Raw genomic sequence first — 15,727 nt, forward strand, 5'->3', positions numbered from 1 at the left:
CACACTCTACTGGGTGAGCTAAAGGTCGCCCCTGGGTCCAGTGTTGGTGTAGTTTGGGCATAGGTCTGGCCCACAACCGAGTCCTGCCCCTAAGCTCATACTTTATGATGACCTAGGAACTATTGGGGTGGAGTCTGCAGTACTGTACAGCATGCAGACTGTAAGCTATCTCTTGTAGCTGCTATTATCAATTCAGGACTTGGGATAGGAATTTCTATTGACATCATTAACATTTATTTGTCAGCTATGTAGCTGACTTCCCATCTAGTCATGAAGGTGAAAGAAACGAGGGATGAAAAATGAGCTAAGCCTAACTTTGAGTTTCTGATTTAGCTCAGTACTTGGATGTGTTACTTGAGAGTTTAAAACTTTATGGCCAAAAATTGTAATCTTTGGCATGAGAATGGCTAGTTAAGTCAAATCGATGGAAAATACGTGCAACAACTCAGCTATTGACGACTTCATCAAAAAGTGCATTATCAACAAGGATCTTGGATCAACACACACACACACAAATTAGAAGGGTATTTCCAAAAATGTTGAACTGTTCCTTTAAGTTATGCCTCTGCACTAAAGCTTGCCAGTTGATATTTGTGTGTGTCTCCTCACACAGCAGCCATCAGTAATGGGTTGTATTGCCACATGGGGAAGTCTGGGCTCTGAGTTGAGTTCTGATATGTATTTAGCTGCTGATTACTTTAGGTAAACCAATAGCACTTTGGGGTCGAGGTTCAGGAACAGTGATGGGTAAAACAGAAGGCACACAGAGAGTTCTCATATTAGGCTTACTGAAGGTTTCAATATTTTAAAGGGAGTGTTTAGGGGAATGTTTTCAGTGCTGCACCGCAAGACCACAATTTAAAGTTTTTAAATGACGTTTTAATCCTATGTGGAACTTTACTTGAAACTATGACTAACCAAAATATGTCCTGTTTTCAAACTGAAGAAACGTAATGAAAGTTGTGAATGTGTAAATGTGTGGCGTAAGAATAACAGCTGCAGGAAATTAGTTATTACGGGACATTAAGTCCAATTGTGCTTTGTTTTTTTTTTTATTTCAAGACTTAAAACTTGGCATTACCCAGAGGAACCAATACTACTGCCAATTATCTTCACATTCAATAAAATCCAACAATTTATTGACTTTATTTAGCATGTCACAGCTAGAACTCACAGAGTTTTCTCCACACTGCCAAAAGCATTACACCCAAGGGCATAACTTTGGGTTCAACACTGGGGGGGGGTTTGAGATCTCCAACTATCTAGGGAGGTCCCGGGACATGTATGCATGTACCAAAAAAAACTGTGGGGTGAAAAACTCGAAAAAATGTTGAAAAAAATTATTGAATTATATAAGTCGCTGTCAAACTGGATAATTAAAGAAAGTTCTGTGGCGTTTATTGTTTGTGTTTGTTCATGTTTCACAAAGAGTTTAACAATAATGATAGCAATCCTATCACATCCATACAGGGATAGTAGTATACAGCTGTTAAAACATGATCAAAGATATGTATTTTTTAACGCACTGCAGTGTTTTTTCCTCGGTTTGAGGAAGACTTAGGTGAGTGTATGTGGTAGGGGGGTTTAAGCGTCCTTCCCCAAGAAAATTTTACATTTTTCAATTTAAATTTAAATTTTACTAAAAATGCAATTTCACCATTAATTTTGTGTGTCTTTGTGGGATTTTGTGTCTCTTTTCCACATAATTTACAACACCGAAAAGAGATACAACAAAAATATTTATTAATTTAACTTATTTTTTAAAAGTAAATGCTGTATTACAACTAGCAGGAGACAAGTTATAATTGAGATAAGTTTGGAGACACTACCTTATTTAATCATTAAATTAATAAATATTTTTGTTGTATCTCTTTTCGGTGTTATAATTTGTAGACGTCCCTAAGCACTCTTACTGCCCGGTAGCAGTAGCAGCAGAGAGCAGAAGCTAGCAGGCAAGTGTTATTTTAATAAACTCCTGGTGTACTTACAAACTTTCCAATCCATCGTTGAGTACATAACCTATTTGTACTACTGTAGAAGTTTGGTATAATTTCGGGCATTATTAGTGGGGTAATTTACGAGATACAAACCTGGATCTCACTGCACTAAGCTAACCAACTGATAGCGCTAACTCGCCCAATGTTCGATCCAGGTGAAAAAAGCTTCTGGGGGGTTGTTTGGCTTGAGGTCATGGTGCAAAGGACCCTAGGGTGAAATTACTCCGAACCATCACTTTAAATGACGTGGGCGCTGGATGGGAAATTCCTGTGTCAGTCTTAAACTAGCAAAGACACTTGCGTCGGGTCTTGCACTGCGCTGTGCCGGGTGCAAGATAGGGCCCAGTCTATAAACATAATTTGTGCATAAGTGTAGATTGTGAACTCAAAGAGAAGTAGCTGATAGCTATGAATCCTCATCTTGTGGAAAGATATCAAACTTTTCTGCTTAGTGTCTACTGTAATTATATTTTTTGTCTGGATTCCCTTTTGACTCAGAGCTGATTGGACTCTGACCTCCTGTTTGAAGCACACTGAAGCATTCAAATCCTGAAAAACAGCTCGGGACAAACATTGCACAAAAGCCCCTGTCCACACATTTTGGCCATGCAGTATATCTATTTCTTAAAAATAAAAAAAATAGCAGCAGATGCAATTAGTTACCAAGCCTTTACAAAGATTGGAGACTGGACTCCTCCAAGCTTTGGCTTAGCTGTCTGGCTGCTTTACCCAAACTGCATGCAAGTCATTCTTTAAACCACAATTGAACATTTTCTCAGGCTTTTTAATGAGCATGGGAGAAGAAGATTAGAGCTCACCTCCAGTCTGGTGCGATCTACTTCTCTGGGAAGCTTCACCTTCACTCTATGCGTCACTGCCAGAATCTCATAAGGGTAGATCTGGCACACACAAAGTAAGCATTGTGGGAGATTTATTAGGCAATACAATTAAATCCAATGTCCAAACAAAGCTGCCAAGAATAATATTTGTAAAGTATCAACAAATGAGGGAAATTTACCTTGTATTCTGAGAGGGACGAAAAGAGAGAAAGAAAAGAATTATTCTGGCGGAACAATGAGTTTTATTTCAATAGCAGACCCATTATGAAAACTACCATTTTAAAACCTGAAAGTAAATGACACCTCGTGGACTCAAATCTCAGAAATATTGTGTTTCAAAGGCGTCTCTCACACACACACACACACACACACACACACACACACACACACACACACACACACACACACACACACACACACACAGACAACTCTGCAGCTGGAAATAAAATGACATCACCTCTCTGTGCTGTTACCTTAGTAACTGATCTGGAGCCAGGGCTGCAGGCTCTACATGCTTGGTCACAATGTAATCAGGGATTGTAAACTGACCTTAGATCTGTACTTAAATGACGCGGGTCTTTCACATTTTATGGTTTAAGATTTTAGCTGATACTATCATCTGGAGGGAACGGTTCTCTTTTGATGATTCGCAACAATGCAGTTGTGAAGTTACTTTGGGAGTTGGAAGTTTTTGTTGGAAGGACATGAAACTCTCCCAGTTCACTCATCAGTACAAAAGATGAGTAATTGTGTTAAAACAGAACCGGTTCTTTGATTCAAAAAGCCAGAGGGACTGTACAGGATGGTGCATATTAAAACTAGATTAGCGTAGCTTTAACTCCTACGTAGCATATTTATCTAAGATATGCTGTCTTGCATGATTTGGCCCAGAGAGAGCACATACTGGTTGAATAATACGGTAGAGGCTTAATCAAACCCTGGGGCTCTCAGGTCAACGCATTCTCATGGGTTCGTTTGTTATCCAAGAAAACTTATGCGGAACAATTCATCTGATATTCTACGGAATTACGAGTGCCGGCCGGTCACGTGATGATCGGCCATGTCACAGTTAAATTTAGCTGAGAAAAGGTGACTGTGAGCCGGGTAAAGAGTACCGTGAGGTTACAGTCGTTTCAGAGGTCGTTGCAGTTAAATTTAGCAGACAAAAGGTGACTGTCCTGCTGCGACGACCAAAACAACTAGTTAAGATTAGAAAAAAGATTGTGGTTTGGATTCAAACACAGGTGCCCTTAAAGCTATAGTGCGTAGTTTCTGTCGCCCCCATGAGGAATTCTAAGTAATGACAACAAAACTGTCGGCACGTCCACATGACACAAACCTTCCGTGATTCCCGAGGAGATTAACATCGTTAATTCATTTTCCCTCTCACCTCTCATGACTCCCCAGCTCTCAGAGTGTGGGTCCACTTCATCCTCCACCATCTCAGCAGCCTATAGGAACACACACACACATGTAAACATAGACACATTACACCAGTCTTTCTTAAACCTTTTACACCACATGTGTCAAACTCAAGGTCAAACTCAGGTGAAGCATCTCTTTTTGACAACTGATGCTCACAAAGTGATCAGGAGCATTGTTGGGTGTAACGCGTTACAAAGTTACAAAGTAAGTTACAAAGTAACACGTTACAGTAACGTAACTACTTTTTCGGGTAAAAAGTAGTGTAACGCGCTACTACTGAAAATTTGGTAACGAAACGTAGTTCCTTTTTTCAATTTGGCGCAACGTTACATTTCCCAGGGACAGATTTGACAGCGACACTGCCTTCTCAGCTGCGCGCTCACAAGCTCCACACGGGACGTGACAGAGCAATCATGGCAAGTGAGAAGCAGCCAAAGCTAACTTTTGAGAGCGTTTTAAGTTTCGTGGCTTTTTGCTAGACGGCGCTCTGAGCCAGGCAGACACAAAGCTGACAACCTCACAGATGGATGCGGTGGAGATGGCCTCATACATACACGCAGTGGACCGCTGTGGACTTGTGTCGGTTGCACGGACACGCAAGGATTTCCAGAAAAGAGGCTGCATGTGTCTACGACAATGCACGGACCGTCGTGGCTGTGCGACCGGTACAAGTCGATACAGACATTACATAGTATACACTAACACTGTGTAACGCCGATGACCTGCTGATGTGCATTCAACCTGCGCTGGATTCGTTCATAATGAATCAGCCGTCACTCTGTGAGTAGAGAATCCAGTCTGCAGTGTAGTTCAGACACTTCAATTATAAATCATAGATTGGCTTTATGGTCAAAGATAGTTTTTGTATAATTAACTTCAGTCTCTGCCAGAGACCCCTGCTTTTAAAAGTAACGAGTAAAGTAAAAAGTTACTTTCCATAGGGGGTAACTAAGTAAAGTAACGGATTACTTTCTTAAGAAGTAACGAGTAACGAGCAAACACTACTTTTAAAAAGTAACTTCCCAAACACTGATCAGGAGATATTCATTGTTTTGCTTGTTTTGCTAAATTCTATGATGGCTAAGGAACTTTTTAGCTGACTTTTGTAAGGCTTTATGTCGACAGAAATGTGACAAAAAGCGTAAACATTTTTTGAAAAAAAAGGAGACATTTTTTAAAAAGTGACAAAAACGTTTGAGAAAGCCACAAAAAGTCGTCAAAAACTACAAAAAAAGTTACAAAAGTGTAGAAAAAATCAACATGCAGTAATAAAGTCAACATATTTGACTTTTTAAATGAAACAAAAGCATATCAATAAACTTTACATGTCTGGCCCTTGGTGTGATCCTCTTTTTACAGTGTGGCCCTAAGTGAAAATGAGTTTGTAATATTTCCGTACTGTTTTGCACCTAGTTTGCTGCTAGTAGGTGTTGTGGAGACTTCACCACTGCTGCTTCAGTAGCACTAGCTCGTCCACTATAGTTTCAACAACTTGAAATATTCTCTACTCATCCTAACTTCTCTTCCTAATAGTTCCTGTTTGGAGCTACGATTGCAGTGTTTTTGAACCATTCATTTTACCTCTGCTTACTTTCTTGGATCACAGCGTAACTAATCATGGATGTATGCGCACTCTGTCCATGAACGTAACTGCGTAGCAAGTGGATATCGAAACAAAAATATAACACTTAAACACTTATTTGAAATTACTTTTAACTGATTATTATTGAAAATGTTGTAGTAGTTCTATAGTATTATGTTTTTGAATTAATTTATTTCATTTTTTTTTTAATATATCAGAGATTCCATCCGCGTACCACTAGAGGGAGCTCGCGTACCACCCGTGGTACTGGTACCACAGCTTGAGAACCAGTGCATTAGACCATAATTCAGATGTCCTGACCGGCTCCATGCAGCCAAGAACATTGCTGGTGTTAACCAAAGCCAGGGTTCATCTGAAGGCCTTTTGGTCACTGCTTTTGCCTTTGATTTGCTCCTATTCTTTCAGAATGACCAATAGGAAGTGAGTGTGACACATTCTCTTAAAAGTGAGCTTACAAACTTGGTTTGGACAGACTGAAAGAGAGTGAAGAACTGATGTTAGACAGTGTTTGATTTGTGTCAACTCATAGAGCTAATCGGGCTAGAGGCCAGCTATTCAAACCAATCTAAAAATGATATTTAAAATTCAAATCAGCTATGGATTGCAAGCAGATGTTAGTCTTTAGTGTTAAAGTCTGACTTAAATCACAATCAGCCATCCCATTTCTCAGTAAAAAAATCATGTACTTTTTTTATTATCATCAAAAGAAAGAAAAGAGAGCTTTGCAGAAACATCAGCAATGCTTCATCACTTTCCATGTAATTGTTTGATTGACAGTTGAACTGATAGTGGCACTGAGAGACATTGTAAAAAACTTGCTCTAGCAAACCAAGGACAGAGACCATTTCCAGATAACTTTTTAAGCTATGTTTTGTGCTACAACTGATTAGCTAATTAGCATCCTAGCCTGCAAACTGTGCACTTTTCTGCTGGCGGACATTGTGTCACCAAGCGCCAATCGCCAAGGCAGCGGCACCTTTTAACGGAAAGAATTATGCTGTCACATAAGGAGAGAAACAGGAAAATGCTAAAAAGCTGTTGTTTAACGGCTTGTGAAACAAATAAACAGAAGCATCAAGATCTGATATAAGCACATATTATATGTGATTATTCACTGTCAGTGTGATAAATGGCTAAGATGGCTAAGATGCTGGTAACAGTTACTAATGATGGATAGCTACAGTAGCTTGGATGGGAGGCTGCAGTACAGTCATACGGTACAGCAGCATCAGACGTTGTCTCCAACTAAATCTCAACGTAGCCTGGATCACAAAGATGGCTATTTACAGGTTGGTTATTTAGAGAAAACACTTAGCCTAACAATATCTGATGATACAATGAAATATGTATCGATGTCCAGATAAGTCATATCCGGCCACAGAAGGTACAGTATTGTGAATGCTCAAGCAAGGTTGCAAAATAAATATTAGACTAGATGTTTATAAAACAAATGTATGTTTAACAAGAAACATGCATACAAACTTATCAAAATTATAGTCCAAACACACGTCAAATTGCATTGACATCTATAGGATCTTCAGTTTTCTATCTCTCAAAGGGCCATGGTCTTGACGTATGTGTCGGTCTGGTCTATGCTTGTAGATAGGAAGTCTTACTGTACTGCTCTATACAAATACAGTTTGAAATGAAATGATTCATCGGCTTAATGTACAGAAGCTCTGTCTCTACATAGACAGAAAATCAGGTAAAATGATGTGGGTTAAAATGTGTATTCTTGACAAAACAGTGGCAAACCTTGTGGGATTCCCATCAGCCTCAGCTGCATTTTGTGTTCCGTTCTAATTAGCTAACAAACTAAGATGGTGAACATGGTTACTTGTGAAACAGCAGCATAATGCATGTTAGCACACTCACTAACATGCACTACTGTGGCTGAGACCAGCATCACAGAACCGGTGTGTCTGAAGACACAAGGCATGTAATGTAGTACATGTGTAGTACTTGTGTGTAAGTGACTGATGACAATCTTTGAAACTGGTCCAGTATTAAGCGTGAACAATGTAACCGGCAGCCACAGAACGGGCTGCTAACCCTATGGGGAAAATGTTCAGCGTCAGTTTGCGTCCACTAAAAGTTCTGTTTTTGCTGCTGACAGGCTCAGATTATTATTCTAAGTGTCTGACAACATTATGGAAATGATCCCTACAGAGAAAGACCTTTTTGGATTAGGATGGCACCAAGATCTTGGTTGCAGCTGTCGCCGTGGTCCTGCTGCACTCCCTGCTACGCTCTGCGGTGCCCTGCAGTGTCCTGCTGCGTCCTGCTGAACCCTGCTGCGTTCTGCTATGTCCAGCTACGCCCTGCAGTGCCCTGCTATGACATTAACTACTACGACTACCATTTGTAGTCACTGTTCCATTATCTTTATTGTGACTATTATTGCCACTATTCATCACACCCCCAACCGGCACCTTCAGACACCGTCTACCAAGAGCCTGGGTCTGCTGAGGTTTCTTCCTAAAAGGGAGTTTTTCCTCACCACTGCCGCACTAAATACTTGCTCTTGGGGGAATTACTGGAATTGTTGGGGCTTTGTAAATTATAGAGTGTGGTCTAGACCTACTCTATCTGTAAAGTGTCTCGAGATAACTCTTGTTATGATTTGATACTATAAATAAAATTTAATTGAATTGAATTTTAAAACCTCTTTGAGACCATTCTGTTTAACCAGAAACAGCTCTTAGATCGCTAGCGCTAAACCCACCAGACTCTATTTAAAAAAACTGTACTTTTGTTTTCTCATGTAAATCGGTAAACTATGTGTTTTATTTCAACAAAAACTAGAGTTGTGATGGTTGGAAAAGTGGAAAGACGACCCAAATCGGCTTTTTATAGTTTTATTTTGTTTCTGTCGACTTTGAATGAAGTGTATTTTACGATGCTAAAATTACTGCTTATTTACATGGAGTCTGGTGAGTTTAGCGAACGCAATTTCGCGGATGTTTTTATGTTTTAAAAAAGGATCTTACTCTTTAACAGAAACGTCGACCTCCTTAGAAATCCTTTCCATAATGTTGTCAGACACTTAGAATATTAATCTGAGCCTGTCAGCGGCAAAACGAGCACTTTTATGAAGGTAAATACATGCTGGATAATTGCCCTATTAACTTACATTGTAGCTTGTTTCGCCGCTGCCGACTGCAGCGATCTTGTTTAATCAGTCCTTCCAGAAAAATGCGGAGTTTTTTTGTGATTGTTGTGGGCAAAAATCTTTGATTATGCGGCACGTTTTCTTATAAAATGTGATGGAATATGCGGGATATTTATGCAATTTTATGCAATGAAATTGCGGGAACTTGCAAAAATTGCGGGAACTTGCAAAAACTACGGTTTCCTCATGGCTTCATCACAGGATTTGCAGCTTTTCGATGATGATCACGTCGTGTATTTACGTCCCTTCCCATGGCAACAGGGGAAAATGGCTACTCTTGTCTGAAGTAAACGCAACTTTTTTCAACTTTCTGCTAAGATATATGTGACTTTTTTGCAACGAAAATGTGGGGATTATGAAATCATGCAAGCCCCGCATATTTTGCGCGGAAATCGGCAATTTATGCGGCGAAAGTGCGGCGTATTTGAAAAAATGCGCCCCCCGCATCAATATGCGGACTTTAGCTGATTATGCATTGAATTATGCGATCGCATAATCGCGTTTTTCTGGAGGGACTGCTTAATACTGGACCAATGTCAGAGTTTGTTTTTCCCATCAGTCACTTAGACACAAAAACATAGGAAAATAGGGTCCAGGTTGAAAAAAACGGTAGTTACCCTTTAACTTGAGATTGAGCCCTATGTCATTCTGTATACGAGCAATGTGCTTTCACAAAAAGATACCGTAGATATTGCAAGTATGTTATATAACCCCACATTTAATAGAAACAACAAACCTCCCTTCATTCTTCAACACACTAAATCAACAACACTAACCAGTAATGCCAGCAAGTGAAAAATAGTTTCATATAATTGAATCTGTCGTAGCTCTTGAGCTTTCATTTCCTTCTCTGTTCTGTTTTGTCTGCCTGTCCTCTATCCATCAACAAAGATAGAGGGAGAGCAGCAATATTACATCAGTGGATGTGTACATGTATGGAGTGATAGACTAAATCCCCCCCCCCCCCCCCCAACAATATAAACCAGAGCCCTGTCGGTGTGGAGTGAAGGATACAGACTGACTCCTGTGTAATCTGATACTAAAGCTGTGAGAGAAAAGCTTGGCAAAGTTGCAAAACTTTTTAAATGGTCTTAAATGCTACTCTGAGCTTTCCTGTGTTGATAATTAACGGTGCTGATCCATTTTTGCGACACGACTGAAGCGTGGTGTCGTGATGTAATACATCCATGGTTGATGCTCCACGCCCTTGACCGGCAGCTGACTGGACGAACGTGTCACGTGGGTCTGGCTACTCCCGCTAAATCTGTCTTTGTTTCAGATTGACAAAGGTCAGTTTGAAAGATTTCCATCTACTTCTATTGGATAGTCGCGTCACGTTCAACAGATTCATTTGCATAAAGATGGGCATCGGCCAGCAGGCGGGAGAGTGTGGTGTAAACATATACTGTAAAGATGACGGCCTATTTGACTACTGTAAAAACAGCTGGTAAGAGCCTGGATAAGAAACAGCCATTATAGTAACATTATATCCCAAACTGTGTGTGGTAAATATCCTACAAAGTTAAACCACTTCAGACTTCTCTACTTTTCATAGTTGTAAGCACACTTTTCCTGCACAATGAGGAATAATTAGGAACATTTCATGTGCATTCGCTTTAGGTTTTACCTCCAAATAAAATGGTTTAGATAACGTGGGGCCAGTTGTCTGGTTGCTTGTGTTTTTAGCGATGTCTAGGTACTTTTGTGACTGCAATGTTAACATAAATTATAGAACTGGTGGGCAGAGCTACCAAAACAAAACTCAAGTTTTAATAAACTGTAGTTGTCCGTAAAATATATAATCCTTAGGTTTTTCATGAAATAAGATCTTTCTCAAATAAGATCAAATCAAACTTTCTATAGTTTTCTATAGTCTACCATTTTTTTAGCAATATCCATTCAATGCATTTACATTCTATAATTAGTAGATTCAAATTGCCTTCACAGGAAACGATGCAGCATGTAATCTAGTGTTATTGTTTGTAGTTTTCATCTCGTTGACATCAGCCTCACTGTTTACTGGTCACTCTTCTACAGCCATATCACGGCTGTACTGTAACATTTCTAACAGCTGTCGCTTCCCATTAAAAGTGTTTGACTGATGAAACACAGCACTTCCTAACTGCTTTACAATAGTAAAGCAGTTAGGAAATGCAATGTCACCGCTGACCTCCATCCTTCATCAAGGTCTACAAACAAAAAGTGATCAAACAGTCATTTTTGTTCTTTTCATTTTTAAACAGCATATCAGTTTTAAACATTGCATGGAGCAATGGTTGCTGCCCAACTATTTTGATAGTACCACTGGGGGGCAGCCAATGTTGGAAATGTGAAAATAACATTGTGGCTTTAAATGTGTGATTTCTGATTTTATATCCATCCACATCACATTTATTTCTTCACCTTTTTTTTTTTTTTAAAACACCAAAAAGTCATGTTTCGATCAATACCAATCAATTCTTTTTTTTTAAGATTTTTTGGGCTTTTTTTCATTTTATTAGACAGTGATAGTGATAGACAAGAAAGGGGGGACAGATAGAGGGGGGATGACATGCAGCAAAGGGTTGCAGGTGGGTTTCGACCCCGGGCCCCTGCCAAGGACTCAGCCTACAACTCTACTGAGTTAGCTAGAGGTCGCCCCAACAGCAATCAATTCTTGACTTTTTGAATTGTGTGCAATCCTCTGTTTGTTCCTTAGGGAGCCTGTTCTTAGCCTACTAAGTCACATTTCTTACTTTCAATATTTTAAAGCAATTTTGAAATTTCACAATAGTGGCTCTAACTCTTACTAAAGCAATAACTTGTGCAATGACTGTCTTTGGCTGATCTGTTCAAGTCACAGGAAGCACCATGGACTGTGAGATTGTGGGTTATTTGGCAGCTAACCTTGTAGATGCCATTCCTTCCATAGCCGGGTAAGGATGCAGACTTATTGTAGGGGAAATCTGCCAAGATAAAAAACAATATTTTTAAATTCCCATTTCATGCTTGAGCTACCCGTCAATACCTATATTGTTTGTTTCATTCATTCATTCATTCACCAGACTGAACCTGAGATTAGCTACTCACTAGGCTGGGAGGTGTCAGTGGGCAGACTGCAGGTCGATTTGCGAGGGTCCAGGTCTTCGGGACCAATCTGTCCATCAATCTCACTCTTCAAGATCATCCAACTGGTCCTCTACACAAAGAGAGAGAGAGAGGGAGAGAGAGAGAGAGAGAGAGAGAGAGAGAGAGAGAGAGAGAGAGAGAGAGAGAGAATGACTGACAGATGACGGCGTATGAGTATGAGTTAGTAAATTAGTGAATGTATGTACAATATTTGCAAAGAAAATTACTTTAAAAGAGAGAGATAAACACACACACACACACACACACACACACACACACACACACACACACACACACACACACACACACACACACACACACAAACAAACCCACCTTGCCATCCTCCCCATCCTGCCAGGATGTTCTAGAAGCTGTAAAACAGTCAGATGTTAATGTTCTCTGTACTGCACTATTAACTCTACAGTCAACCCCCCTAGACCATAACATAATCTGCTGGGGACGCCGTCTACAGGCAGCTAGGTGGATAGCACTGACATTTTGGTAGTCTGATATTGGACCCATTGGTCACCAGAGCAAGATATCTTAACAACTAAAGTCCAGATTACAATTAAAGTTGGTCACAGTATCTATGGTCCCATTAGGGTCATTGCAACTAATGAAAAACCCTGGCCTTGGTCAAAACTTCCCCTTGACTTTGATCTATGACTCTTTGTCTTGATAAAAAATGACATCTGAATAATAATAGTTCTCAGAGGATAAAATCCATTTGTTGGTGACCTCTTGCCCTTTACTTCTTTGCCACCATCAGCCCAAGGTTTACGCTTGTACTCAAGATATTTTTAAATCCAATTAGTAAATTGCTATAAAGTTGCTTTTTTAGCTTCACTATTGATATGACTCGAACAGTACCAACATTGTCACAATGTTGTTTGTTTCGTCTTATATTGTGGGGTGTAATAAGCATGGCAGCCTCTAAGGACTGCTAGTGAGCCAATATACTTTTAGCCTTGTGACTTTATGTCCTGTAGCTTTAAGTCCATTACTAGTCCAGCAGGTGTCACGGAGAAAAATGTTGTCATTCAGGCAGGCTAATCTTGTTTTGTTGGGCACAGGAATGACAGTGGACTTCTTGAAGCACGTGGGAATGGCAGACTGAGCCAGTGACAGGTTTAATATCATTGTGAACACTAACAATAGTTGGCCAGCACACAGTGCAAGGACCCTTCCACTGAAAACATCAGGTCCTGCTGCTTTCTTAGTGTTCCCATGCTTGAAAGCCCTCCTGACATCATGTTCAGAAAGGGAGATGGGTGTGAGAGGTGCACCCACCCACCCATAAACCTCTGCTTCTGCTGTTTCTACTTGCCGATGGCCTCAAAGCAAACATTAAAGGTATTTAGCTCACTTGTTTTAGACGCATCATCATCATGATGCGAGGTGGGATATTCAATGGTTTAGGTTACTATTTATGTAAGGTAAAAGATGGGTTAAGGAACAACTATGGTTTATTACCATTTGGGTTTTATATTCATAGCTCTGGCCAGTGTTTTTATCAGTTCTGATAAACATCCAAAGTACTTCCTTAACAATCCAAGAGAACACATTAATTGGGCAGCAGTGCCTTTACTTTCTTTTGGACAATGTTAAAGACATATGATCACATAACATCAGAGAACTTGACCAATGGGCAAAACTCCCACAATCATTAGTGCAGTACATCTACCATGTAATGTCACTTTATACAGCTCCGAGGCTAAACCATTAGAACCAGTCTTTACTTGGAACAAAGTAGATAAAGATTTCTTTCTCTTTTTTTGGCAGACAGCACGCACCTTGTCAGTGACCTCATGTCTGCTTGTGTGCATACAATCAAGATACTGATAGCCGGTTCATACATCTGTAGGACTATGCCATATGCAGCTGATTCACTTGTCATATCTAATACAGATGAATATTTCCTTGGGTGATAGAAATGATTAAAGCTCCTTGGACTCCTATGCCAATATGTTATGAGTGCCACTGTCATGTGCTCATATATCTTCAACTACATAGAAAACTGTAAATCATAAATTAGAACACACAAACAATGATTAGGGGAGAGACACTGAGATTGAAACAGTGATCAGTACAACACTAATGCCACCATACAAAGTGAATCATGTGCCCAACCACTCACAGTAGGAAACACAGTCAAAACAACAAATGAGCAAGTGAGATGAGTGCAGACATGCATGAACGGGGTGAACAAATTAACACCCAAGAGCCCCAATTCCAACAATCAGCTTGAATGTAACAGACGTTCATTAATTAATAAAAAGGTTTCGCACTAAAGCTTTAAAGTCTGACAACAGCCCAATCAGTGATGTCACAGAAGATGTTTTGCATTTGCCACCTAATGAAAAACATCTCCTGTGACATCACTGATTAGAGGTAGTTAGAAATGCAACATACTTAAATGTGTTAACATGTAGAGGCCAGGGTCAATGGTCTGCTTTCTTTCATAGAAACCTTAGGGCTGCAAAATTGTTTTTTGGTTTGTTTAATCATAACATTGTCCGCTATCCTAATGTTCAACCTTGATAGATTCTGCACTTGGCTAAGTTGCTTTTACTACATAGAATGGGTGCAGTACTCTTACACCAGCCCTATGCATATAGATCCATGGAGCCATGGAATCTACTAAATGAGGCCAGGCCATAGAGAAAAGGGAGGAGAACTGGGATAAACAGATGACGAGATGACTGGCAGGCGACATGCAACACATCGTGCAGAGACCAGACCAGAGAAGGAAGTGTTAAAAGGAAGTAGACTGTACCATGCTGTTTGTAGATGGGGGGTTTTCTATAAAGATTATCTTTGACCAGAGTCTCTGAAGATGTGAACAGACGCAGAGGAAAGAAAATGGAAGAAGCCAACATGGAAGGGAGAGAAAGAAAGAGAGAGAGAATGGAGAAAAAGAAGCATGAGTTAGCAGTTATTGAGTGATGAGATATTTTAAAGAAGCAAAAGGGGGCCGCAGTACAGCTTGATTCAACACATGACGTTTGTCATTTTTCAGAAACATCAGCACTTTTAATATTATACATGCAAGATATTCAAAATATAGCAATACATTGGTCTTGTAATGGGACGTTATTTGATGCAGAACAGTTTAATTACACTCAAAGAATAATTTCAGAAACCACACATGGTCCCCAGGCATCAAACAGTCAACTTGTATTAGCATTCTTTAGAGATTTCCAGTTAAAATTAATAATATAAGCAGAGAAAAAGTTGAAAGATAATAAGTCTTAGTAAGTAAGGTAAGTATTGTTGCATTAACTGTACTGCCTGTTGAAGTTCCTCTGGGGGATAATGTGGACAGTCTGTTTTTCCCTGAGGCAGATCTTATCCATCTCATGCCATGTTTCCACTACGTGGCATGGCTCTGCTCCACTTCACTCGCTTCTCCCTATTTGGTTTTGCACTGCGGATAGTAACCACGGCATTCTCAGCTGATCGCCATAGCACCGCGACACTTGCTGAATCCTTTCATCGGCAACCAAACAGAGGAACATCTGCACTCCATCAAATGTCCGACATAGTCTATGGTATAGTTTTGCTGGGCTGGCAATTTCTTTTG

At 40.0% G+C, this 15,727-nt stretch overlaps 1 protein-coding gene across 17 annotated transcripts in view; it reads right to left on the reverse strand.

Moving 5' to 3' along the window:
- ablim2 (actin binding LIM protein family, member 2) overlaps positions 1-15,727 on the reverse strand; it is a 123,815-nt gene that overhangs the window by 4,842 nt on the left and 103,246 nt on the right. For 12 of the 17 annotated variants that reach the window (XM_035994002.1, XM_031299844.2, XM_031299842.2 and 9 more), the window contains 7 exons: positions 14,921-14,974; positions 12,478-12,515; positions 12,106-12,214; positions 11,923-11,981; positions 4,227-4,287; positions 3,016-3,023; positions 2,816-2,896 (listed from right to left, as the gene is read on the reverse strand). In XM_035994002.1, coding sequence (XP_035849895.1) covers positions 2,816-2,896; positions 3,016-3,023; positions 4,227-4,287; positions 11,923-11,981; positions 12,106-12,214; positions 12,478-12,515; positions 14,921-14,974 — 410 coding nt within the window. The remainder of the gene's footprint in view (positions 1-2,815; positions 2,897-3,015; positions 3,024-4,226; positions 4,288-11,922; positions 11,982-12,105; positions 12,215-12,477; positions 12,516-14,920; positions 14,975-15,727) is intronic. The other 5 variants (XM_035994010.1, XM_035994011.1, XM_035994009.1 and 2 more) reach the window with 1 other exon arrangement.

Source organism: Sander lucioperca, chromosome 17 (genome assembly GCF_008315115.2).
Source record: "Sander lucioperca isolate FBNREF2018 chromosome 17, SLUC_FBN_1.2, whole genome shotgun sequence".
Lineage (NCBI taxonomy): Eukaryota > Metazoa > Chordata > Actinopteri > Perciformes > Percidae > Sander > Sander lucioperca.